At 45.4% G+C, this 25,799-nt stretch overlaps 1 protein-coding gene across 2 annotated transcripts in view; it reads left to right on the top strand.

The window, feature by feature from the left end:
* Window positions 1-25,799, top strand: part of WDHD1 (WD repeat and HMG-box DNA binding protein 1) — a 140,645-nt gene that overhangs the window by 27,519 nt on the left and 87,327 nt on the right. For both annotated transcript variants that reach the window (XR_004540079.1, XM_033951349.1), the window contains exons 4-5: window positions 14,009-14,120; window positions 18,827-18,978. Coding sequence is in view for 1 of the 2 variants with exons in the window: in XM_033951349.1 (XP_033807240.1) it covers window positions 14,009-14,120; window positions 18,827-18,978 (264 nt within the window). In the remaining variant the exon portion in view is untranslated. The remainder of the gene's footprint in view (window positions 1-14,008; window positions 14,121-18,826; window positions 18,979-25,799) is intronic.

Below are 25,799 nucleotides of genomic sequence, written 5' to 3'. Positions count from 1 at the left end.
AGAGGCATCTCTATTCTTTTGGTATTTTTCCTATGAAAATGGTAAACATATTTCTTATAACATAGTTACACAAAATCAACATCCATTTTGTTATATTTACATATTTTCTATAATATGGATTCTGGAAAGCAACAACAAAAATGTATCTGTTCTTTAAGAACCCACTGCCCTGTTATTATAAACAAAGTGCTGTCCTAGATGAATTTCTGGCCTCACTGCTGGATCAAACCCAATTCTGTTGCATCTACTCTAGATTCCATAAGAATGGTGTTCAATCCCAACCTGTGAACTGGATCATGTAGAAGTGGCACTCGCAACTTTCAGCACCTCCCATGTTACAGTGTAGTATAATACACTCTTCAGTTTTTTTCCTTCTACAAGTAAGCCGTGTAGAAGTGTTTCTGATCTGCTCTGCTTTCTTTTTCTTTTTTCTTTTTGTTGAAAGTTCATTCTTTTTGATGGCTTCGGTGCCTTGAGACTTTTGCTGCCCAATTTGACGATTCAAATCGATGCACTGATTCTCTTCGGTGAATCGATTCAAACCGAATTTGTTCCCCCAAAAAATCAGACTCACCAATTCAGTGAACAGTCCTCTCCCCCAGTGAGACCTGACATACCTCCAGGGCCTCCTAAAGCAGCTGTGGCAGTGGTGGACGGTTAGCAGATGCAGGCTCTGAACAGACTGGTTTGCGGCCTGCCCCACTGGGACTTTCCTTCTGTCATGTCACTGATACACAGAGGGATGGGAGGGATGAAAAGCTGTCTCATGGAGATAGGAGGGAGGGATGGAAAGCTGCTGCATAGGGGGGAAAAGAGGAGGAATTGTTGGACATAGGGTGGAGGAGAGGAAGGGAGTGCATCAAAAAGGTAGAAAGGGGTGAGGGAGAAATCCTGCATATGGTGGAGGGGAGGGAGACATGCATGGAGAAGAGAAAGGGAAAAATGTTGGACATAGGGTGGAGGACAGGGAGAGATGGTGCATGGGAGAGAGAAATATTTCACATGATAATGGAGGGGTGGAAGGGAGAGATGCTGCATGGAGAGTAATAAAGAGGTTTGACCTAGGGCACAAGGCAGGGAGAGCAAGAGAGTTGGTGGACAGTGGGAAAGAAATGTTGGGTATGGTAGTGGAAGGAAAGGAAGATGGATGGTGAGCACAGAGAAGAAAATGTCAAACGGGCAGGAGACCCTGGTGAGCGAGTTAACAGAAGACAAACAGAAACTAGAGCCTGGGATCAACTTGATTTGAATAATAAAATGACCAGACAACAAAAGGTAGAAAAAATTAATTTTATTTTCTATTCTGGGATTACAATATGTCAAATTTGAAATGTATATCCTGCCAGAGCTGGTGTTAGAAAGCGAGCGTGAGCTAGGACCTAACAGAGAGAGGAAAAGTCTTTTTTGTTTACACCACGGTGCCGGTGTGAAATTGGAGAGGGCAAAGGGTGGGTGAAGAGGTTACAAAATAAACCTGCCAGGATGTTTGAAAAAAAATAAATAAATAAATAAAATAAAATCACAATCACCCAATTGGGCAGGAAAAGCAAATTGAGTCTCAAAATCGATTCAATAGGCTGAATCAAGTCAAATTGAATTTTTTTTTTCCTGAATCTAGCAGCACTACTTGAGACCCCTTATTCAGGGGAATCTCTGCCTGGGAAAGGATGCAGATTCTGCAGAGCTGGACTACAGCTTCATAGGACAAGTCTTTGGGTAGACCTGTGGGGCCAACCTGTTATGTGCCATTTCAGAGCATGGGGGTCAATTCCCCTAGGAGCCAGCTTGCCTTCTGAATTTTTCAGAGGCTTAAGCACAAGCTGAGGGTGCCCTGAGTAAGAACCTTCAGGGTATTGGGGTGCCGGCTGTGTGTTCCTGCTCCTGTCGCGCTGCGAGGTTCCATGGGGGTGGAGGTCTTGGTTGGGGTCCATCTGATTGGCAGCCTGAAGAGTTAAATGATTGGAGTCACTTGGTGAAGTTTCTGAGGCAGAAAGTCCTTTTCCTTCTCTTCAGCTGCAGGAAAATGCTGATAAGCAGGCACTGCATAGAACTATCGGTACAATGCTATTATTTCCTATGAGAAAATCGGGGGGGGGGGGGGTCCTGAAAAAGTAATTTTGAGGGTTTTGAAGGGTAGGGTTCAGGTCTCTCACCTCTAAAACCCATATCTTTGAACTTTTTTTATTTTTTAATTTGGTCTTTACAGACCGTTTGTAGCGTATTATTGTTTAAAATCCAAGATGGCCACCACCAGACAATCTTTTTTTTCTAAAGCTTTTTTCTGCCTCAGTACCTTTTCATTTTTGCAAAAATCGATAGGGATGGCTTCTGCAGCATGTGCTAGTATGAATCCATGTGTTAATTGCTCCCGATTGCCAGCGGAGGAGCATCCATTTACCATGTGCTGTTGTGTGTGCAAGGAGGGGGTGGGAGCTTCGAGCTTATCTTGAGTCCAGAGGATAGGAAGAAAATCCCACCCGCTACTCGAATCTGGCGAGGGCTTGAAGTACCGGCACTTGGAGCCCAGGGATTCCACGAAAGCCTCACCAGTGGTTCATCAAGGGTTGTTTTTTGCCCCTGTGCAAGGCTTCTCCCTGGAATTTGTTCATCCCATTTGGAGATCATTCTTAAAAGACCCAAGCCACGCTTTGCAGTCTCAGGGCGCGTTGCAGTTTTTCCAGGGAGAGTCTTCTTTTCCTCAGCTTAGTGATCTGGATTAGAGAATGACATAGTGGTTGTTACCCGCGGCTAGCTGCAGGTAACCCGCCGAAACGGTGACCAAAAAAAAAAAAAAGGTCACTGTGAGATCAGGGACAAGGCCATTCACCACCCCATGAAGTGATGAATGGTGAGCACGCGCGGTGAACGAGCGTGCGGTCCAGCAGCCCTCTCACTCCTGCCGGCCGGCCGTGCATCTCCCTCCCTTTTCCTTACCTTCTCTTGTGGCGAAACTGGCAATTTCTATAAGGCTATGTGCTGTATTAAGCCGGAGCCTTGAGGTCACATCGTGTTGCCTGCTGGAAAGGTCTCCTCTGACGCAACTTCCTGTTTCTGGTTGCATCGGAGGAGACTTTTCCAGCAGGCAATGTGACACGAATTCAAGGCTCCGGCTGTAATACAGCGCATAGTCTTCTAGAAATTGCCAGTTTTTCCACAAGAGAAGGTAAAGGAAAGGGAGGGAGAAGCATGCCTCTTTGCTTCATCATGCCCAAAGAATGGCACAGAGGACTGGAGGCCCATCTTGGATTTCAAGGCAGTCAGTGCATTTCTGAAGATTCCTCGTTTCCATATGGAAACAGCCCGATCGTTCTTGCAGCGGGAACTCCAGGATAATTTCTGGGGTGTCTGGATTTAACAGAGACCTATCTTCCAAGTTTATTTAATCTTTGATATACTGTTTATCAAAAGCATACCTAAACGCTTTATAATTATCAAAATATTGTTAAGATAAAACAAAAACTTAAAAGTAAAAAGTGGAGGGGTCGACAGAACAAATAGACTTACTGGAACAAAAAGGAAAAGGTAAGAGCTTAAATACAATGAAAAAATAAAATCTTAAAAGGGAGGGAAGAGACGGAGGGGCTTTAGCACACTAGGGTAGGTGTCGCTTCAAAAGAAGCATTTCAGTTCGGTACTGCCAACTGCGTAGAAGGTGTTAGGGCTCTAAATGAATGAAATCAGAGTGAGTAGGCATCTTTAAAAAGGAATGTTTTTAGTTTACATTTGAATTTTTCAAGAGATGTTTCTTGTGTAAGATCTGATGGAAGGGTGTTCCATAACATGGGGGCAGTAACTGAGAAAATGGTTTTGCGAGTAGAATTGAGAAATAGTTCATGAATAGAGGGGACAGAAAATAGATTTTGAGTAGTGGAACGCAGATTCCGGGAAGGGGCATATGGAATGAGAAGTTTGTCGATAAATGTGGGTGAATTGGACTGCTTGGTTTTAAATGTTAACAGAAGTGTTTTATAAGTGATGCGATGGGTAGCCAGTGAGCTTTGAGCAAGAGGGGGGTCACATGGTCAATTTTTTTAGCTTTGTAGATGAGTTTGACTGCGGTGTTTTGTAATAGTTGAAGCTGGTGAATTTCCTTTTGTGTAATACCTTAATACAAGGTATTGCAGTAGTCAGTGTTGGAGATAACAAGGGAGTGAATCAGGATTTTGATGGAGGAGGGATCTAGTAAGGAAAGGATAGAGCAGATGAGTCTTAGTTTGTAAAAGCATTTCTGAGTGACATTGCTGATTTGGTGATGAAAGTTAAGATCTTCGTCAAGTTGGATGTGCATGAATCGATGCTGATTGGATGGTTCAGAGTTATTTTTGGTAAAGTAGAGAAAAATGCGCCCTTGGATTTGGAGATGTTTAGAGAAAGCTTGTTTTGCTGAAGCCAAGAGCTGATCTTGTTAAGTTTATTAGTGATATCTTCTATTTCTTCTGATGTAGTAGAGTTCAAGGAGTTAAGTAATTGGATATCATCAGATTGTGCCAGGGTAAGAAGAGGACTCATAAAGATATTGAAAAGGAGGGGAGAGAGAATAGAGCCTTGTGGAATGCCATAGGTTTGCGTTATTGTTGAAGATGTGGTATTATTAACTTAAACTTTGTAATTACGATTCTGAAAATAAGATGTGAACCATTGCAGTGAGGTCCCTGTGATACCTATGGATTGTAATCTGTTAAGCAGTAATGGTATCAAATGGTATCAAAAGCAGATGTCAGGTCAAGTGATCTCAGGAGGACTGACTTACGGTGGTCTTGGAAGTAGCAGATGTTTGTAACTAGACTGACTATTGAAAGTTTGGTGGAATGATGAGCTTGAAAATCTGTCTGGCATGGGTGGAGAGTGTTGTTTTTTTTCTACAAAGTTGGAAAGTTGGTAAAAATCAGCTTTTCAGTTAATTTGGCCAGAGACGATAGATTAGCAATGGGTCGGTAGTTGCTGATTTCTTCTTTGGAGATGTTAGATTGTTTGATCCTAGGGAATACTACTGCTGATTTCCATCGATTGGGCATAAAGCCTGTAGAGAGACTTTTGATCATTTCATGGAGAAAGGGACCAAATATCGAGAAGTGTTTTTCAGGATGTTAGGTGAATCAGAAGGGGGGCACCAGAAGTGCTCCATTGCATCTGAAAGCACAGATATTCTTCCAGTGGGTGGAGATACACCTTCAAGCTCTCTCTTCTGTACATGTGGCCAGAGTAGAAAATGTTCAAGCAGACTTTCTCAGTCAACAAGTCCTGGACCCTGGGGAATGGTCTCTCAAAAGGCATTCTGGCTCATTATGCATCATTGGGGCAGATCAGCAATGGACTTGATAGCTTCTGCCAAGAACTCAAAAGTCAAGCGCTTCTTTAGGCAAAGAGCCAAGCCCAGAAGCTTAGGACTGGATGCGTTAGTTCAGCCCTGGCCAAACCAGGATCTCCTTTACATCTTTCCACCTTGGTCCATGGTGGGCTGGTTCATCTGCAGCAGGATCATGACTCATTCAGGTCTCATGATTTTAGTGGCCCCAGACTGGCTTCGCCGACCATAGTATGTGGATCTCGTCTGTATTCAGAGGGGCAAGAGCCTTAATCTCCCTTTTTATTGCAGACTTCTCAGTCAGGGCCTAGTTCCCATGGAGAATCCCCAGTGGTTTGGTCTTATGGTAAGGCTCTTGAGCACAAAGCCTTCATTCAAAGAGTCTACTCGGACATATTCATTGCTACTCTCTTGCAGGTGAGAAAGCCCTCTACTATGGTAGCCTATGCCAAGGCTTGGAAGGCTTTTCAACTGTGGTGTGAAAGGGACCAGGTGGAGCATTTATAGGTTCCCATCTCAGTGGTCCTGGCTTTTCTGCAGTCCGGTCTGGAGAAAGGCCTGGCAATGGCTTCCCTCAAGGTGCAAGTGGCAGGTCTCTCTTGCTTCAGGGCGCAAAGTGGCTCAGTTTCTCTTATAGCTGATCTCTACATGACAAAATTTCACAGAGAAGATCTGTTTGTGGCCGCCACTGCGTCATCCTTTTCTCATGTGGAACTTTAACATTGTTTTGAAGGGCCTTACTAAATCCTCTTTCGAGTTGCTGAAAGACATATCCCTTTTGGACCTTACGGTCAAGGCAGTGTTCATAATGGCAATCATCTCGGCAAGATGCATTTCAGAGTTGCAAGCTCTCTCTTGTAGAAGCCAAAGGGGAGCAGGAGAGAGGAGTAGAAGCAGGAGGCAAAGAGGGGAATCGGCGAGAGTTTCAAGTTTCAAGTTTATTAAGATTTTATATACTGCCTATCAAGGTTATCTAAGCGGTTTTACAGTCAGGTACTCAAGCATTTTCCCTATCTGTCCCGGTGGGCTCACAATCTATCTAACGTACCTGGGGCTATGGAGGATTAAGTGACTTGCCCAGGGTCACAAGGAGCAGCACGGGATTTGAACACACAACCTCAGGGTGCTGAGGCTGTAGCTTCATCCACCGCACCACCCACCCCCGACGTAGACCACTGAAGCTCCCCCTTAAAAGAAGAGGGGCCAATGGAGCGGAGTTCATTGGAGCATATGAGCAGAAGAGTGAGAGGCGCTTGCAGAGACAGATAGCAGGAGAAAAGCCAAAGGGGAGCAGGAGAGAGGAGTAGAAGTAGGAGGCGAAGAGGGGAATCAGCGAGAGTTAGCTCCACCCACCCCTGATGTCGACCACCGAAGCTTCCCCTTAAAAGGGGAGGGGCCAATGTAGCGGAGTTCATCGGAGCATGCGAGCAGGAGAGTGAGAGGTGCTTGCAGAGAGAGAGAGAGAGAGAGGGAGAGAAGCCAAAGGGGAGCAGGAGAGAGGAGTAGAAGCAAGAGGCGAGAGTTATTTCCGCCCAATCCCCCGACATCGACCACCAAAGCTCCCCCTTAAAAGGGGAGGGGCCAAAGGTGCTCAGCCATTCAGCGCCCGTCGAAGGCGAGCGTTAAAGGCACTCACTTTAGCGAGAGCGCCTTTGCGAAGTGCCTTGAGAAGGGACGAGCCACAGCTAAAGGAGAGCAGAAGGAGGCTACAGCAGGCGCAGAGGACACACAGTCAGGCAGACACAGAGGACACAGCAGGCACAGAGGACACAGCAGGCGCAAAGGACATCCCCAGCAGACACAAAAGACATCCACAGCAGACTGGCAAGCAGGCAGCAGTGGAAGCAGCAGACAGAAGCAAGATGTCAAGCTACCCAGTTTTCTGCACCGTCTGCCATAGGTATGACTACCTCCTCTCTGGGAGGTGGTCTTACGTATGCGCTCGATGCAGAGAACTGGAGAGCCTGAAGAAACAGGTCAGACTCCTGGAGGGTAGAATACTGGAACTGGAGGCACTTTAAGCAGTGGAGGAGGGAGACAGAGATACAGAGAACATCAAGACAGAGGAAGCAGAGAACAAGACAGAGGACACCATCGAGGAAGAAGTCCGAGAGCTGGAGAAGTTCATAGAGGTGGCATACAGGGAGGCCATGGAAAATCACCAGCAACAGTGGAACTGCCGAAATACATCTACAGAGAGTGTGGACCACCACGAAGAAATGGGTGATACAGCAGCGAGAATGAAGGACACGGACCTGCAGCTGGAGAGATGGACATACACCAGGGACACGGACCTGCGGCTGGAGAATCAAGAGAAGATAGACAGGATAGCAATCATTGTGGGGAACTCCATCATCAGACAAGTCGACAGCCACATAGCAGGAGGAAGACTGGATTGGCTGGTGACCTTTCTACCGGGAACCAAGGTAGAAGAAATAGTGACCCGCATCGACAGGATCATTGACAGTGGGGAAGAAGAAGATATGGCGGTGGTGATCCATTTGGGGGACAAACAATCTGAGCAACAGGAACTACAACAGGGAAGTACTGAAGTACCAGTTCCGGATGCTAGGAAGGAAGCTGAAGATCAGAACGTGGAGGATAGCATTCTCGGCGTTCCTGCCGGTACCCAGGGCAGATGAGAAGAGGCAAATGGAGTTGCAAGCAGTCAATGCGTGGAAGCGGCGCTGGTGTGAGGAAGAAGGATTCCACTTCGTGCACAACTGGATGACGTTCTGGGGGAAAAGCAAGCTATACAGGAAGGATGGACTCCATCTCAGCAGAGACGGAACGAGGCTACTTGTAAGCAACATAAAGAGAGAAGTTGAGAAGTTTTTAAACTATGAAGAAGAAGAAAGTCGACCAAGACAGAGAGTCGATGGTTCGGGAACCGGTGATCCCGGAGGATACCGTTCAAGAAGATAGAGGGAAAGACTTACCGGATCACAGACAAGATAGATCGAAAAGGACACAAGAGGGAAGGAAATGCAAAAAAGGAACAGGCTGCAAACTCAAGTGTATGTACATGAACGCAAGGAGCCTTAGGAATAAGATAGGTGAATTAGAATAGGCACAAATAGACAACGTTGACATCATAGGCATCGTGGAAACATGGTGGACTGAGGAAGACGTCTGGGACATTGTGCTACCGGGATACAAACTATACCGCAGAGACAGAGTGGATCAAAAAGGTGGGGGCATTGCCATATACGTCAAAGAGGGAATTGAATCTACTGGAGAGAACACGCCACAACTGACGGATAAGTTAGAGTCTCTATGGGTCAAAATTCCGGGAACAAATGGCCTGGAAATGAAGATCGGCATCTACTACCAACCCCTGGGGCAGTCCGAAGAAATTGACGGAGCAATGATGGACGAAATTAAACGCAACTGAAAGGGAGGCAATGCAGTTATCATGGGTGATTTCAACTATCTCGGAATAGACTGGAACCTAGGCACCTCCGGCTGCATTAGGGAGCCAAGTTCTTGGATGCTATAGGCGATTGCTTCCTGGAACAACTTGTCAAGGAAAATACTAGAGGAAATGCAATTCTGGACTTAATTCTAAATGGGGTTCATAGTCAGTGGCGCGCGAGACACCAGCGTGCCGACAATCCAGCGCAAGAAAGAAGCGTGCTGCGGAAAAACTAATTTTTAAAGAGCTCCGATGGAGGGTTTGGGGTGGGAACCCCCCACTTTACTGCATAGTGTTCGTGCTGCTGTTGGGGGGGGTTGGGGGGTTGGAACCCTCCATTATAGAGAAAACAGAACTTTTTTCTTTTTTTTCGGGAAAAGTTCCGTTTTCTCTATAATGTGGGGGTTGTACCCCCCAGCCCCCCCACCAGCAGCGCGAACACTATGTAGTAAAGTGGGGGATTCCCCCTCACACCCCTCATCGGAGCTCTTTAAAAATAAGTTTTTCCGCGGCACACTTCTTTCTTGCACTGAATTGTCAGCGCTGGATTGTTGGCGCGCGATTATCCTGTCACCTTAAATGACCTTCGAGGACCAGCACAAGATGTAGAAGTAGAAGAGACGCTGGGAAACAGCAATCAAAATATGATACGCTTCAATCTGGACGCAGGGGAGAAACATCGGTCCAAAACGACAGCCACGGCACTGAACTTCCGAAAAGGGAATTACAAAGGGAAGAGACTCATGGTACGGAAGAAGATTAAGAAGAGGATAAGCACTGTAAAAACGCTAGAGCAAGCTTGGTCCCTTTTTAAGGACACAGTCACCGAGGCGCAAAATCTATATATACCGCATATCAACAAGGGATCCAAGAGGAAAAAGAACAAAGAACCGGCATGGCTCACTGTAGAGGTGAAGGAAGCAATCAGAGACAAGAAATCTTCATTTAAGGAATGGAAAAGGTCAAAAACGGACGAAAACTGGAACAAGCACAAACAACATCAACGCAGATGCCATAAGGCGGTAAAAGGGGCCAAAAGAGACTATGAGGAAAAAATAGCCAAGGAGGCGAAAAACTTAAAGCCGTTCTTTCAATATATCAAGGGGAAACGACCGCGAAGGAAGCGGTGGGACCGTTGGATGACCATGGAATAAAGGGAGCGCTAAAGGAGGACAAAGCAATCACTGACAAACTGAACACATTTTTTTTGCATCTGTATTACCAAAGAAGATTTACACAGCATACCGGAACCCATCAGGCTATATGCTGGAAACGAAGACGGAAAGCTGACAGGATTGACGGTCAGTCTAGAGGAGGTGTGTAGGCAGATTGATAGGCTTAAGAGCGATAAATCCCCGGGACCGGATGGCATCCATCCGAGGGTCATCAAGGAACTGAAAGGGACCATAGCTGAACTGCTTCAACTAATAGCCAATCTGATCAAATTGGGAAAGATTCCGGAAGACTGGAAGGTGGCGAATGTTACGCCGATCTTCAAGAAAGGTTCAAGAGGGGAGATCCAGGAAACTACAGATCGGTGAGTCTGTCCTCTGTACCGGGAAAGATAGTAGAGGCGCTGATAAAGGAATGCATCATTGATCACCTTGACGGACATGGGCTGATGAGGACCAGTCAGCATGGTTTTAGCAAAGGCAGATCGTGTTTGACGAACTTGCTGCACTTCTTTGAGGGAGCAAACAAGCAGATAGACAAGGGCGACCCGGTCGACATTGTATATCTGGATTTTAAGAAGGCGTTTGACAAGGTTCCACATGAACGACTACTTTGGAAAATTGCGAGCCATGGAATCGAGGGTGAAATACTCATGTGGATTAAAAACTGGCTGGAGTATAGAAAACAGAGAGTGGGGGTAAATGGACAATACTCGGACTGGAGGAACATCATCAGTGGGGTGCTGCAGGCTCGGTGCTTGGACCCGTGCTCTTCAACATCTTAATAAACGATCTGGATATTGGTACGACGAGTGAGGTGATTAAATTTGTGGACGATACGAAGTTATTCAGAGTAGTGAAGACATAGGGGGATTGTGATGATCTGCAACGTGACATAATCAGGCTCGAGAAATGGGCATCAACATGGCAGATGAGGTTCAACGTGGATAAGTGTAAAGTGATGCATGTAGGTAACAAAAATCTCATGCACGAATACAGGATGTCTGTCCGGGGCGGTACTTGGAGAGAGACCTCCCAGGAAAGAGACTTGGGAGTTCTGATGAACAAGTTGATGAAGCCGTACACGCAATGTGCGGCGGCGGTGAAAAGGGTGAACAGAATGCTAGAAATGATAAAGAAGGGGATCGCAAACAGATCGGAGAAGGTTATCATGCCGCTGTACCGGGCTATGGTGCGCCCTCACCTGGAGTACTGCGTCCAGCACTAGTCGCCATACATGAAGAAGGATACGGTACTACTCAAAAGGGTCCAGAGAAGAGCAACTAAGATGGTTACAAGGGCTGGAGGAGCTGCCGTACAGCGAAAGATTAGAAAAACTGGGCCACTTCTCCCTCGAACAGAGGAGATTGAGAGGGGACATGATCGAAACATTCAAGGTGCTGAAGGGAATAGACTTGGTAGATAAGGACAGATTGTTCACCTTCTCCAAGGTAGGGAGAATGAGAGGGCACTCTCTAAAATTGAAAGGGGATAGATTCCATATGAACATAAGGAAGTTCTTCTTCACCCAGAGAGTGGTAGAAAACTGGAACGCTCTTCTGGAGTCTGTCATAGGGGAGAATACCCTCCAGGGATTCAAGACAAAGTTAGACAAGTTCCTGCTGATCCAGAACGTATGCATATAGGGCTAGTCTCAGTTAGGGTGCTGGTCTTTGACCAGAGGGCTGCCACATGAGCGGACTGCTGGGTACGATGGCCCACTGGTCTGACCCAGCAGCGGCAATTCTTATGTTCTCAGGATCATGGAGGCAGATGTAATACTCTGTGCGGTTCCTTTCCTTCTGAAAGTTGTTTCCGATTTCCACATCAACAAGGAGGTTCGTCTGCCTGCTTTTCAACCTATGGGGTTGAATAAGCAGGATAGGATATTACAGAAACTGGATGTGCAAAGAATCTTACTTCACTACTTAGAACCAATGATTTTCATATTTCTGACCATGTGTTTGTGCTGCCTAGTCAGTCCAGGCAGGGCAAGCTAGCATCCAAAGACTCTTGCCAGATGGATTTTGTCACCAACCGGCTCAGGACAATGGGCCCTGAGCGGCTGGGACAAGGGAGTTGTGCTCTTGTGAGCCGCGGAGGGCTGCACAAGGAAAATTAATGGAAGAAAAATACTGCCACACCAGGTAAGTGTAGTCGCTTAAATCAATTCAGAATTTATTCTTTCACTGGAACTTAAACAAAAACTCAGTCAGGATGTTTCATGCGTTTAGAAGATAGTCCCCAAACAATGGTAGCAAGAAACAAAACAAAACAGCAAACTGTCCCAAAGTGGAAATGTTCAATAGTTCAAGTCTTTTCCTAAGATTCAGGCTATTAGCTTCAGCCCCTACTCATTTCCAAGCAATGAAAAAACAAAACATTCCAAACACCAACAGTCTTTAAACCTGACTATTGCAGCACTAGTCAGAGCTACGGCTGTGACTATCCCAGCAGCTTAAATACTGGGCAGGCAGTGCGCTTCACGTGGTGATATATTGCCAAAAAGGCCCACAATCCCACCACTAAATTACGTGAGGCAAACCCCACTACCTGGGCTGGTAACAGTCCTTTCTCATGGAAGAGAAACACAAAGAAAAAAAAACCTTCACAAAAGTCTTTCAATCTTCTGGAGCTCTTGATTACTAAAGCTCCCACAGGGCAATGCATAACCATGGAAGTCCTTCATATAATAAGGTCACAGCTACTCACATTTATTCCTCGAGCGGCTTGCCTTCCAGGAAGCCCACTTCCATTGGAAGAATTTCACTCATTGGAGCTGCAGAAGAATCTAGGTCAATTTCCATGGCTTAGGATTCTTCATTCTCCTTGGAAGCAGATTCTTCTCCGGCTTCCATCAGCTCCATACATTCCAGTGGAGAACTGCCATCAGTATCTCCCAGCCCTGAGCTCTCCTGCCTGTCCTGTGCCTCTCCTCCTTTTAACTGACTTCCCAGGAGCTTTCCTCTCAGGGCAACTAGTTTGCAGCCCCGCCCCCAACCCTCAGGTGGGAAGTATTTCCTATCAGCAACCCTGGGCCTGAGAGGGGGATGGGCGCTCTGCACTCGTGCTCTCTGACTCCCTCTAGAGAGCAAGGGAGAAATAGCATCAGGAGAATCAAAAAAAGGTTTATCTGTAACACTGGGGGAAGGGTTGGCCTTTAAACTGGGCTCTGCACTAGGGACACACCTAGCAGGCATAGGCTGCGTACCACAATTTGCATTTCCATTTTGTTGTCATACATTACCTGTAGAAAGCAACTGCCAGTCTCTCTCATGGCACAGTCTTTCTCATGGCAGCTTCAAGGACTGAGTCTCGGGCAGTCCCTCCATAAGGTATTTGGTCTTCTCTTCATACTTTTACAAGGTTTGAGAGGATGCTGCCTTTGGGGGCCTTGGTTTTGCGGGCAGTCTCTTCTTTCCCAACCTAGACATGGCTATTGCTCTGCTATGTCGCCATTCATTCGGAATCCGGAGTAGATGTAACAAAATGAAAGATTAAGTTCTTACCTGGATAATCTTCTTCCTCTTAATCTACTATGGATTCCATATGGCCCGCCCTTTGTCTATTCTGTATCGTCTGCCTTTCTGCCTCAGATATTTCTCATTTCCAGGCTTGAAATTCTTCTGACAGTCTGACGGCCATGTATAAGATTGTCCTGAATATGTAAGTGCATTAGTCAGCCTCTAGCTCATTTGATGTTAGTGCTTGTTACACAGAGCAAGTTGGTTCTTATTGCTGCTCTGTTTCTTGAATGTTTTCATGTTTATTACTAATTCTTTGTTCTCTTATGAGTTGCAAAGCAGTTGATGTTTCCCATACCCCTTCTTCTTTGTACTTTGTTCCAGTGATGATCGATTGCTTTGGGAGACAACTGAAGGGGGCACTATATTATACTGCAATGTGGGAGGTGCTGAAAGCTGTGAGTGTCACTTCTGCAAGACCTGGTTCACGGGTTGGGATTGAACATCATTCATATGGAATCCATAGTAGATTAAAAGAAAGTAGATTATCCTGGTAAAAACCTAATCTTTTATTATTGGATGTCACAGTAATTTCCAAAATTAGTTTGTCTTGAAATTACAATACTAATACTATATCTATCTAATTTTTCAGTTATATTGTGACTTGTGGCAGTGATGGAGATGTTAGGATTTGGGAAAATTTGGATGATGATGATCCCAAGTCAGTCAGCGTGGGGGACAGAGCTTATTCATTTGCTTTAAAGGTACTTTATTTATACTGCTGCTGGTAAAGTGTTAGCACAGAAGGTAGATTAGCAACAGTGAAAAGTGTATGTGATATAAGTATGCATATATGCTGCTTTATGAATGTTTAATACTTGAGACTTCTTAGGTCTCATGCACTTTGAGGTAAGATTATCATTATCAGCTGTATTAGGTTCCCAAAAATGTATGATGTTTATGCATCTTAGTATAGCCTACTGTAAAGATAAACCATGTGATCTGGCTTGTTGCCAGAAGTTGTGGTAAGAGTGGATAGCTTAGCTGGTTTTAAGAAAGGTTCGGACAATTTCCTGGAGGAAAACATAAGAACATAAGAATTGCCGCTGCTGGGTCAGACCAGTAGTCGATTGTGCCCATCAGTTCACTCACACGTCGGCCCTCTGGTCAAAGACCAGTGCCCTAACTGAGACTAGGCCTACCTTTGTACATTCTGGTTCAGCAGGAACTTGTCTAACTTTGTCTTGAATCCCTGGAGGGTGTTTTCCCCTATGACAGACTCCAGAAGAGCGTTTCAGTTTTCTACCATTCTCTGGGTGAAGAAGAACTTCCTTATGTTCGTATGGAATTTATCTCCTTTCAATTTTAGAGAGTGCCCTCTCGTTCTCCCTACCTTGGAGAAGGTTTGAACAACCTATCCTTATCTACTAAGTCTATTCCCTACAGTACCTTGAATGTTTCGATCATGTCCCCTCTCAATCTCCTTTGTTCGAGGGAGAAAAGGCCCAGTATCTCTAATCTTTCGCTGTACAGCAACTTCTCCAGCCCCTTAACCATCTTAGTTGCTCTTCTCTGGACCCTTTTGAGTAGTTCCGTGTCCTCCTTCATGTACGGCAAATAGTGCTGGACGCAGTACTCCAGGTGAGTTCGCACCATGGCCTGGTACAGCGGCATGATAACCTTCTCCGATCTGTTTGTGATCCCCTTCTTTATCATTCCTAGCAGCGATTGTCTGTTATTGAGAAAGACATGGGGGAATCCACTGCTTTCTCTGCATCAGTAGCATGGAAGGTTTGAGTCTTTGGGTTTTGGCCAGGTACTAGTGACCTGGACTGGCCAAACTACTGGGTTTGATGGACCATTGGTCTGACCAAGTAAGGCTATTTTTATGTTCGTAATAGAAAGTGTGTGAGGAGAGAGAGGGCATTCCTATATGGCGCTTTCTAAGGTCATTTGTTTGCTCTCCAATCTTCCATTTTGTGCAGTCCTCCTCTATAGGAGATATCTGAGGCTTCATATAGCTTCATTGAGTCATGAGCATTCACCTTTTCATGTCTAAGGTGTTCATGAGCTAGAGCCTTGCTGGTTATTTTGGGCCTATCGTCCTGTTTCTGCCTTCCCCTGAATCTCTTCTCTTTGTTCATTGGTTCGTACTTTCTTAATGTATAATGTATTCAATGAGATTAATTCCTGAACGTGTCATTAGCCATCTTCATAGTTCTAGATCACTGTATGCTGTGGCAGATTCCAGTGTGGTGCAAGACGTTGGCGCCGGCTGACTGTTTACAGGTCGTACCTCTTACGGCGAGAAGCGTGTCCTGTAGGCAGTCAGCTGGCGCAGGCACCTCTCCTTCTCCAGCACCCCACTGGCGGTAATAAGAGGCTCAGGACCACGGCTGAAGGACATCCACACCTGCGCGGATGTTGAAGTGATGACATCACACATGCACATAACATCATTGCATCGACGTCCACGGATTTCTGGATTCCCTCCAGCCATGGCCCTGGGTTTAGTGTTCCACAGCTTCAAAAAGTTTGCAGCACACTGTTGTAGATGATAACTTCAACAGTACCTTTAGCGCTTCCATTGAGTAGGCTTAGTCTTAGGTGGTTATCTTCAGAACTCCCATTTACTGATATTGTAGTTCATTTCTTTTCTGTTTTTTTTCTTTGTCCCATCTAATTGGGACACTGCTTTGCTACATCCCATTTCTTCGGCACTGGTCTTGAAAAGGAAAATTGTGTTTTACCTGATAGAAACATGATGCCAGGTAAAGGCCAAAAGGCTCATTCAGTCTGCCCATCCGCTGCATCTCCTACTCTTCCTAAGAGATCCCACGTGCCTGTCCCACACTTTCTTGAATTCAGACACAGTCTTTGTCTCCACTACCTCTACCGGGAGATACCAGACAAGGTATCCTATCTCCCCTCTCGCCATTCCTCCAAAGTATACACACTGAGATCTTTAAGTCTGTCCCCATATGCCTAATGATGAAGACCACTGACCATTTTAGTAGCCTTTCTCTGAACCAACTCCATCCTGTTTATATCTTTTTGAAGGTGTGGTCTCCAGAATTGCACACAATATTCTAAATGAGGTCTCAGCAGAGTTTTATGTAGGGGCATCAATATCTCCTTTTTCCTACTGTCCATACCTTTCCCACTGCACCCCAGCATCCTTCTAGCTTTCACAGTCTCCAATTCAACCTGTTGGCCACCTTAAGATCATCACATACTATCACTCCAAAGTCCTGCTCCTCTTTCGTGCACAAAAGTTCTTCACCCCTTAAACTGTACCATTCCCCTGGATTTTGCAGCTTAAATGCATGACCTTACATTTCTTAGCTTTAAATCTTAGCTGCCAAATTTCAGACCATTCTTCAAGCTTTTCTAGGTCCTTCCTCATGTTATTCTCACCATCAGGGGTGTCTACTCTATTGTAGATTCTGGCAAATTTTACCTGACAGCCATTCAGCAATATCGCTTACAAAAAATGTTAAAAAGAACAGCTTCCCTCCTGCTCTCTTCAGACAAAGGTCCTAAGGGGAGGGATGGGGGATATTCAGAGGAGTATCCGTTGGCAGGAGGGAGTGGCCATCCTTCCTGCCATTTTTGAGGGGTGGGATGGTTTGAGGGGGGAGTGGAGGATGGCACCTGATGCAGGGGGGGCCTCCAGCCAATTTTATTTTTCTCCCGTAGGTGGGTTGGCATGGCCAGAGGGAGTGGGCATCTCTCCTGCTAATTTTTTTTCTCACATGGGGGAGTGGGAGAGGTTGGCATGGCTGCCGATTTTTTACTAGTACTGGGAAGGGGGGGGTGTCAGTCTCCGGTGCTGGTTCATTGGGGAGGGATGTCATAGAGGGCTATCATCAGTGGTGGTGGCGCTGGGGTTCTTCTTTTTTTTGTTCATGTGTAACACACACACAGCATCTGTGCTCATAAAAAAAAAAAAAAGTTTTAGCATGTTATAAATATTTTTGTATTGGTGTATCAGCGTCTCTCTCTTTTTTTTTTTTTATCACTAAAAACGATCACTTTTTGTGCATTGGGTAGCCATGTTAGAGCATCAATCGCTTTGCAGGTTTACATGACATTTCAATATTAATGACTTTAAGATGGCCAAACGGGTTGAAAAGGTGACGGCGAAAGCTAGAAGGATGCTAGGTTGCATAGGAGAGGTATGGCTAGTAGGAAAAAGGAGGTATTGATGCCCCTGTATAAGACTTTGATGAGATCTCATTTAGAATATTGTATACAATTCTGGAGGCCGCACCTTCAAAAAGATATAAACAAGATGGAGTCGGTCCAGAGGAAGGCTACTAAAAGGATATGTGGTCTTTATCATAAGGCGTATGGGGACAGACTTATGATCTCAATCTGTATACTTTGGAGGAAAGGCGGGAGATGGGAGATATGATAGAGACATTTAAATACCTACATAATGTAAATGCGCATGAGTTGAGTCTCTTTAATTTGAAAGGAAAATGCAATGAGAGGGCATAGGATGAAGTAAAGAGGTGATAGGCTCCGGAGTAATCTAAGGAAATACGTTTTTTACAGAAAGGGTGGTAGATGCATGGAACAGTCTTCCAAAAAAGGTGGTGGAGACAGAGACTGTGTCTGAATTGAAAAGGGCCTGGGATAGGCACGTGGGATCTCCCCGAGAGAGAAAGAGATAATGGTTACTGTGGATGGGCAGACAGATGGGCCATTTGGCCTTTATCTGCCATCATATTTCTATGTTTCTATTTGCATGGCCAGATTGGAAAATGAGCAATCCTGCAGAAAACCATGCGGTAAGCCATTTTCTGCATCTGGTCGGCAAATCCAGTCATCGCTAACCAGTCAAAACTAGTTTAGCAACGATCATTTGAGGATCTCTGACTTTGGTGTATCTAGGCCATAGTGGTTTACAATTGCTTTTGAGACAAACTGAGGAGCTACAGCACAGCCCACTGAGGAAGGAGGTGAAGCTAAAAAAGGTAGATGACATCTTCTACACAACTCGCAGTTAAAGAGGAAAATACCACTGGTCAAGACTCATGTTCCTTTTTACTAGAAAGAAGATTATCGAGTTGAGAACCTAATCTTCCCTTACCAGCCAGGACAATATATGTTTGTGTTTTCTTTGCTTCTTTTTTCCCCTAAATTCTTTCCCATTCTTCCAGACACTTTCACTTCTATACCTTCCAGTGATCTTTCTTCCTCTATTACCTTTTAAGCATTATTCTCTTCAACCTCACTTTCTTCCCCTCCTCTGCTTCTTGACAGAGCTAGGTTTTCTTTTCTCTAGTCATTTATGTTAAACAAATGATTATTTTATAATGAGAAAACAAATGCTTTATGTAATTCACCTTGGCAGATACTCAGTGTTGTCATGGTCTGTTCATTTCAAAGTCTTTTAAATTAGGAATTTAGAATCCTTGCGTCGCTATATTTAACTTCATGTATTTTTTCTTCATATATTTAGAATGGAAAACTGGTTACTGCTGTGTCAAACAACACGGTTCAAATTCATACATTTCCTGAGGGTGTCCCAGATGGCATCCTGACCCGTTTCACTACAAATGCAAACCATGTTACCTTTAATGCTGATGGTACACAAATTGCTGCTGGTTCCAGGTAACTAGGATTTCATTAAATTGGGGTGTCTTTTTTACTCATGGACAAAAGAGTATTTGATTAAAACATCTATTGTATGTTTTTCATTATAAAGCAACCCAATGATATGTTTGGCCAGTTTATTGAATCATATCCTGTTATTCCTATTAGATTCCATCTTTGTCATATCAGTTCAGTGATATATTGTGCCAATCTGTTTTAAATAATTCTTAGCTCTGCATTTTGAAAGCTCATAATCCTTGAAATTAACTTGTTTATGGCCTGTAGTGTTGAGCTTGCATCCTTGTTCAAACATAGTATAGATACATGCAAAGGTTTAGACACCCCTGGTGAAATGTGTGATTTTATGAATCCCTAAGCAAACGGAAGCTGGCACAACCCCTGTAATAGTACATGTTAAATGCAACTTCCTAATCGTTTCTCTAGACTAGTCCAGACATGTGGGTTTGCCTTCTATCAGCAGACGAGACCAAGAACTACTGAACTAATGACATTATCCTATAAGTATCCCTTGCAACATCTCAGAAGTCTGTAGTTTTCTCAGTTTCTAACAGATGGTAGGGGATGCATTGTCTGCAGTATGGTTGGCTGGGTCTGGAGCAGTTAGGTTAATTGGGATAGATGTCTCCTTCATTGACTATAGATTAAAAAAGAAGGCACTTGGACTAACTTAGCCACTCCTGATAGCCTAGGAGTGCTAAATCCAGGCAGGCTCAGCCCCTTCTATCCACCTTGTGGTGATATGTACCTTGATCCTTCTCCCCCGCTTCTGGGAAGGGGGCCTTTGAGAGCTCCTCTGAAAACAAGTCTCAACTGGTAGTTTCGAGAAAAAGAAAAGACAGCAAGAAAAAGAGCAGTCCAACAGCAAAATGGGGGGGCTATCCAGTCTCTTGCATCGAGTGTTATATGTCTGATTTATCTCATAATTGGTAAGAGGCCATATATGTGTACTTGGGGCAAAGCGTTCTAGCACTCAAGGAATGAGTCCAATCCCTGGAGGCTAGAGGCTTGACTTGGGGATGCTGCAGCACACAGAAATATATATTTAGGGAGAGAAGATTTTAAGGGATATAATAGAGATAATTATACTCAAACACTAGTGCAGTGAAAACACCTGTCAGCAGCACATTCAACTGGAATGGAGGATGTCTAGGTGGATTACTTGAACAGACACTTCCTGGATCAAAGATAATGGAGTCTACTAAGGGTGTTCTTGAGAGCATATTTCAGTAATGGGAGATTCTTTTTTTTTTTTTTTTTGAAAATCATTTTTATTATTAGTAAGTCAACAAGAGGAACAAACAGACCACATAAGAAAAATAAGCAAACAATGGCAATCAGGGAAAGAGAATAACAAGCCGCACCAATAAAAGAATATACAACATGACACTGCAGAACTGTCCAAGAAACAAAAACAGTCAGTCTCTCATGTCGGCACCATTTTCGTTTCCCCATAAAACAGGACATCCCCCCCCCCCCCAATACCAACCAGAGAGAGAAAGCACACCCACCAGACAATAACACCCATACAAACAAACACACTCAATACAAAAACACACCGCAGTCACACTCCCCCCTCCCCCCATCCCATTCCGAGAGACCAGAGGCAACTGCAAAAACACCCTCCATAAGGCCAGGTATGCCAGCACCTCAGGGTTAGTTGAGTGAGCATGGTAGCATAGTTCAAAGCGAGCCAATTTGATCATCTGGTTGATTCAGTAAGTCAAAGGAATAGAGTCCTCCTGAGTCCAGTAGTGCAGAATAGTTCTCCGAACCGCCAGTAGAGACAGGTATATGAAGCACCGCTGCCCTGCAATAATGATTAAACAACTACAGACAATTCAGAATACAGCTCTGAGACTCGTCTATTCATTGAAAAAACATGATCACGTTACTGAGGCATTCATCAATACTCATTGGCTTCCAATCCAGGAAAGAATACAATTTAAATTCTACTGTATACTATTTAAAACTATAAATGGAGACAGCCCAACCTACCTAAACGACCGCCTCATCCAAACCACCTCTACCAGGCATAGAAAAACACACACCCCATTCACTTGACCCCCCAATCAAAGAAGTAAAATGGAAAAAAACTATACAACGGACTACTGGCCACTCAGGCAGCGAAGATAGACAACCAAGTCTCCAACCTATTGACAACAACCCCAGACTACAAGATGTTCAGAAAGGAAATAAAAACTATACTCTTCAAGAAATCCCTTAATAAAGCTTAATACCATGATAAAGCTTAACCCCCCTCTTACCATCCCCTCCCTAACCCCAGATCCTACTTTTCCCTCTCTTGGAAACCTTCTCTGATCTAACGTTGTAACCCTTCTTCCATAACTCTTTTTGTAATCTGCTTTGAACCGAAAGGTAATGGCGGAATAGAAATCTGTAATGTAATGTAATGTATCGTGAAACCCTGGTCCTCCAACAGGATCTGATCCCCAAGGAGCAATGTTCTGTAGTCCCATTCAATATCATGTTGCAAGACCAGTTGAAGCTGCACAAAAGAGGAGTTCCAGATAGACAATTCAGGACATTCTAAAAAGGAATGCAGTATAGTCCCAGGGGCCCCCCTACATCTGCTGCACAAAGACTCCTCCCATAAGCCCATACGGGCTCCCTGATCTTTAGTGATGTAAGCCCTATGTAAGATTTTAAATTGGGTCTCCTGCCAGGTGCAGATTTCATAAAGGCATACGGAGTATGAAAAAGGTCCAGAAAAGATTCGGGGCTATACTGTGCCGCAAGGTCCCTATTCCACCTGTTGCGTAAAACATCTAGGGACCCGCTGGCAGCAGAGGACAGAACCACCTTGTACCAGACTGAAAGGGATCCCAGGGACACCGGTACTCTGAAGAGGTACTCAGCTAAAGATCCACAAGTCCAGTCCTCCCCAAACCATTGATGAATACTCTGATAATAATGTCGTGCTTGTAAATAGGCAAAGAAATGTTGATGGGGAATGTCCCATTGTTGCTAAAATTGAGCGAACGAGAAAAAAGCCCCCGTATCCCCGTCCACCATATGAAAAAGAGTAGAGGCCCATGTGGCAAATGGTGATCGACTCAAGCCCAGAGGAAAACTAGGATTACCCAGGAGTTGCAAAAAAGGAGATGCTAGCGGGGAGCGAGCCTGCTTCCTACGCCACCATCTCCAGGCCAGGCAGAAAGGGCGCAAAAACCGCAATTTAGAAGATAGGGTTCCCCCTGTACCTCTGGGCATATGCAAAAGATTCAGAAAAGTAAAGGGTGCACACCAATCCGCCATCCACCCCGTAGGAGAAAATCGGGCTACCCCAGTCACCCTCTTGAACAAATCGCATAAGAGCCGCCACATTATATGCTCGGACGTCCGGAAGACCCAGACCCCCCTCCCGCTTAGAAAGGGATAACTTTGCATAGGCAATGCATGCCGGCCGATGACTCCACAAAAAGGCAGAGAAAAGTGAACGAATTTTCCGAATGTCACGTTGAAGTACCCAAAAGGGAACCGTTTGTAAAGGATATAATAATTTAGGTAAAAAGATCATTTTAATCAGGGCAGCCCTTCCCAACAAGGACAACGGGAGATCCCGCCAAGCAGAACAGAGGGCTTGTATTTTGCTAATAGCAGCCAAGACATTACACTTGTACATCACCCCTGGGTCCACATGCAAATAGATGCCCAGATAGCGCATCGGCTTGCTCACCGGAGGGATCTGCAACCCATCGTGCCAGGGCTCCCTGCCTAATCCCATCAGAGGCAGTAATTCAGACTTTTTACAGTTCACCCGAAGGCCTGATAGGGTGCCAAACTCAGCCACTAAACTCAACACTACCGGTAAATGAAGGGGTGTTCGGTCCAAAAACAGCAAAATGTCATCCGCAAACAAGGTAATACGACATTCTGCACTTCCAAGAAGAATACCGCGCAGCTCAGGACTAGATCGGATCTTAATGGCAAGCGGTTCGAGAGCCAAGACAAATAACAAGGGAGAGAGGGGACACCCCTGTCGCATCCCCTGGCACAACGGAAAAGAAGGCGAAAGCCCCCCGTTGATAATAAGCCGAGCCTGTGGAGAGGTATATAGAGCCTCGATCCAAGTGAGAAAAGTCCCATCCAGACCAAACTCCTGCAGAACCCAAAATAGATACTCCCAAGAAATACTGTCAAAGGCCTTCTCCATGTCAAGACCAACGATCGCCAAGGTGCCACCACCTCCCCTGTGCTCATGGAGTGCTGTCATCGCCTTAAGGAGATTCATAGATGCGTACCGTTGGGGGACAAATCCCACTTGGTCACCCGCAATGAGCTGGGGTAAAAAACAATTCAGCCTGGTTGCCATGATAGAGGCCATCAGCTTAACATCTTGATTGAGTAACGAAATCGGTCGATAGGAGCCCACTTGCATAGGATCCTTCCCCAGCTTTGGGAGCAATGTGATATGAGCTAGGTTACTACGCATACCTAAAGCAGAGATAGAAAGAAAGTTGAAATAGCGCTCCAGAGGCTGAGCCAAAAGATCCGGCAAGAGTTTATAGTATTCAGGGCCGAACCCATCCGGTCCTGGGGATTTTGTAAGTTTAACTTCTTAATCCCCTGTCGTATTTCCTCCAAAGAGATAGGAGCATTCAGCTGCGCCACCTGGGCCTCACCTGCATGCCTCGAAAAAAGTGATCCCTTTCTGCCTCTGTGAAGTCCCTCCGCGCATAGAGGGCGCTATAAAATTCCACAAATTGGTCTTGTATTTGCGCTTCCTGAATGAAACACTCGCCCCAAGCATTCTTTACCAATTTAATGATTTGTTTTTTCCGAAAAGGCCGTACCAAATTTGCGAGGAGTTTGCCTGCTTTACCCCCCCCATTGATAAAGACGAAATTTCTGATAGAAAATATCTCATCAATCTGAAGACGAAGAGATTTAATTTGCTGACCGTCCTCCTTCAGAAGTCCAACCCGATGCCGCCGTCGCAGTGCTGCCAGTTGTTCCGAAAGAGCGATAAGTTTCTCCCCCTGCTGTTTCCTTTTAGTGGCAACATATTGGATGATGTGACCCCGCAATACTGCCTTGGAAGCATCCCAAAACACCTCCGGGTCTGCATCAGGAGTATTATTGTGCGAGTCGTTCTCCAGCCAGCAAGCGCGTAAATATGCCCGGAAATCCTTATCAGAATATAGAGCAGTGGGAAACCTCCAAGTTTTATCCCCCTCCTTTTCTGTAATTCTCAGAACCAGCACCACCGCCGAGTGATTCGAAAGCGAGGCTTCTTCGATAGTAACTTTATCCACCCGGGGCAAAATCGAGGAAGATACTAAGACATAATCCAGTCGGGAATACATAGAATGTGGATTAGAATAGAACGTATATTCCCTGTCAAAGGGGTGGAGAGTCCTCCACGCATCCACCACCGCCAGGTGGTCACACAAAAAATTGACCCCCATACGGGTGGAATTTCGGGGTAGCGGCCCGGCAGGAGAACAATCTATACTGGGATTAGCTGTAACATTAAAATTGCCCCCCACAATCAATTGGTATGTAGGGTATTGCGCTATCAGGCCCAACAGTCCAGAGTAAAAGCTGTGACTATAGACATTCGGGGCGTAAATATTACAAAAAAGGAGCTGAGAACCCCAAAGCTCTCCCAAAACAATTATGTAGTGACCTTCCTTGTCTTGAATGGTCTTGTGAATGCATAGAGGGACCTGTTTATGGACCAGAATAGCCACCCCACGTTGCTTACCATTATAAGAGGAGTAGCTCACATCTCCCACCCATTCCCTGCGCAGCTTCTCATGTTCCACACTGGTCAGATGCATTTCCTGTAGGATGTCAACCTGATGTTTCCGAAGCCAGGTAAGGATTTTCTTGCGCTTGATAGGAGAGTGTACACCATCCACATTAAGAGTGAGTACAGTCAAGTTAACCATAACTACTCAGCAAAAACAACCACCACTGTGCCCAAGAGGTAAAAAAGGAAAAACAGACTAGAGACCAAGCCTCCCAGCCAGGCTCGGCGCCAGAGAATAGCAGTGCCCAGACAGCACCTCCAGTCTCTCTTCTGCAAAATCCTACCCCCCTACCCCACTGTTGATCCAGCCACCCCACATTCATCCACATCCAGACCACAAACATACTCCCAACCCCCCCCCCTCTCCCTGGAAAGTCTTCCCCTAACCTTCCAGTGCCCCATTCCAAAAAGGACTACAGCTCTCAACCCCCCAGCCTCTCTTCCTAACCCGAGGCACAGAAATAATGGAAAAGATCCCACGGATCCTTAACAAACACTCCTCCCGTCTCCGTACCTAGTCCTTATACAGTGAATCAAGGATAGGGAACTACCCCTTCCCCAGAGAAGCCTCCAAACCATCAACATCCCCACATCAACCTCAACTAGACCCCCCCCGGCAGCCCCTTCCAAGCCCCCCCCAGCCCTCCCTCCCAGCGTCCCAACAGAAAACTCCTCCCATCTGAAATGTGAAAGAGAGTCCCCAGTACTCCTGGCCCTGCCCCCCCATACAAAATCCCATGAGAGAAGAAGGGTCAAAACTGATAATATGAGATAATGTAACAGGCTAATAAGAACAAACAAACAGAGGCTGCTGGATAACAATGCACAGAATCAGTAGAACATCACAAAGTTGTAATGCAATAAGAGTCCAAGAACTGTTGAGAACCCCCAAACAGGTGAAAGGAGATCAACCAGTACAAGGGTGGGGAGCGGACCCTTGACCGCACCAACTCACATACCCATCCCTCCCCACACACAGAAACCCAGACCCAAAAAATAAGGGAGCAGGATAGAATAAAACAGCGCAGAAGGGATCCAAGGT

The sequence above is a fragment of the Geotrypetes seraphini genome, chromosome 7 (genome assembly GCF_902459505.1).
Source record: "Geotrypetes seraphini chromosome 7, aGeoSer1.1, whole genome shotgun sequence".
NCBI classification, from domain to species: domain Eukaryota; kingdom Metazoa; phylum Chordata; class Amphibia; order Gymnophiona; family Dermophiidae; genus Geotrypetes; species Geotrypetes seraphini.
Note: the sequence above shows the minus strand (reverse complement) of the source record. Positions and strands in the feature narration are given on the sequence as shown.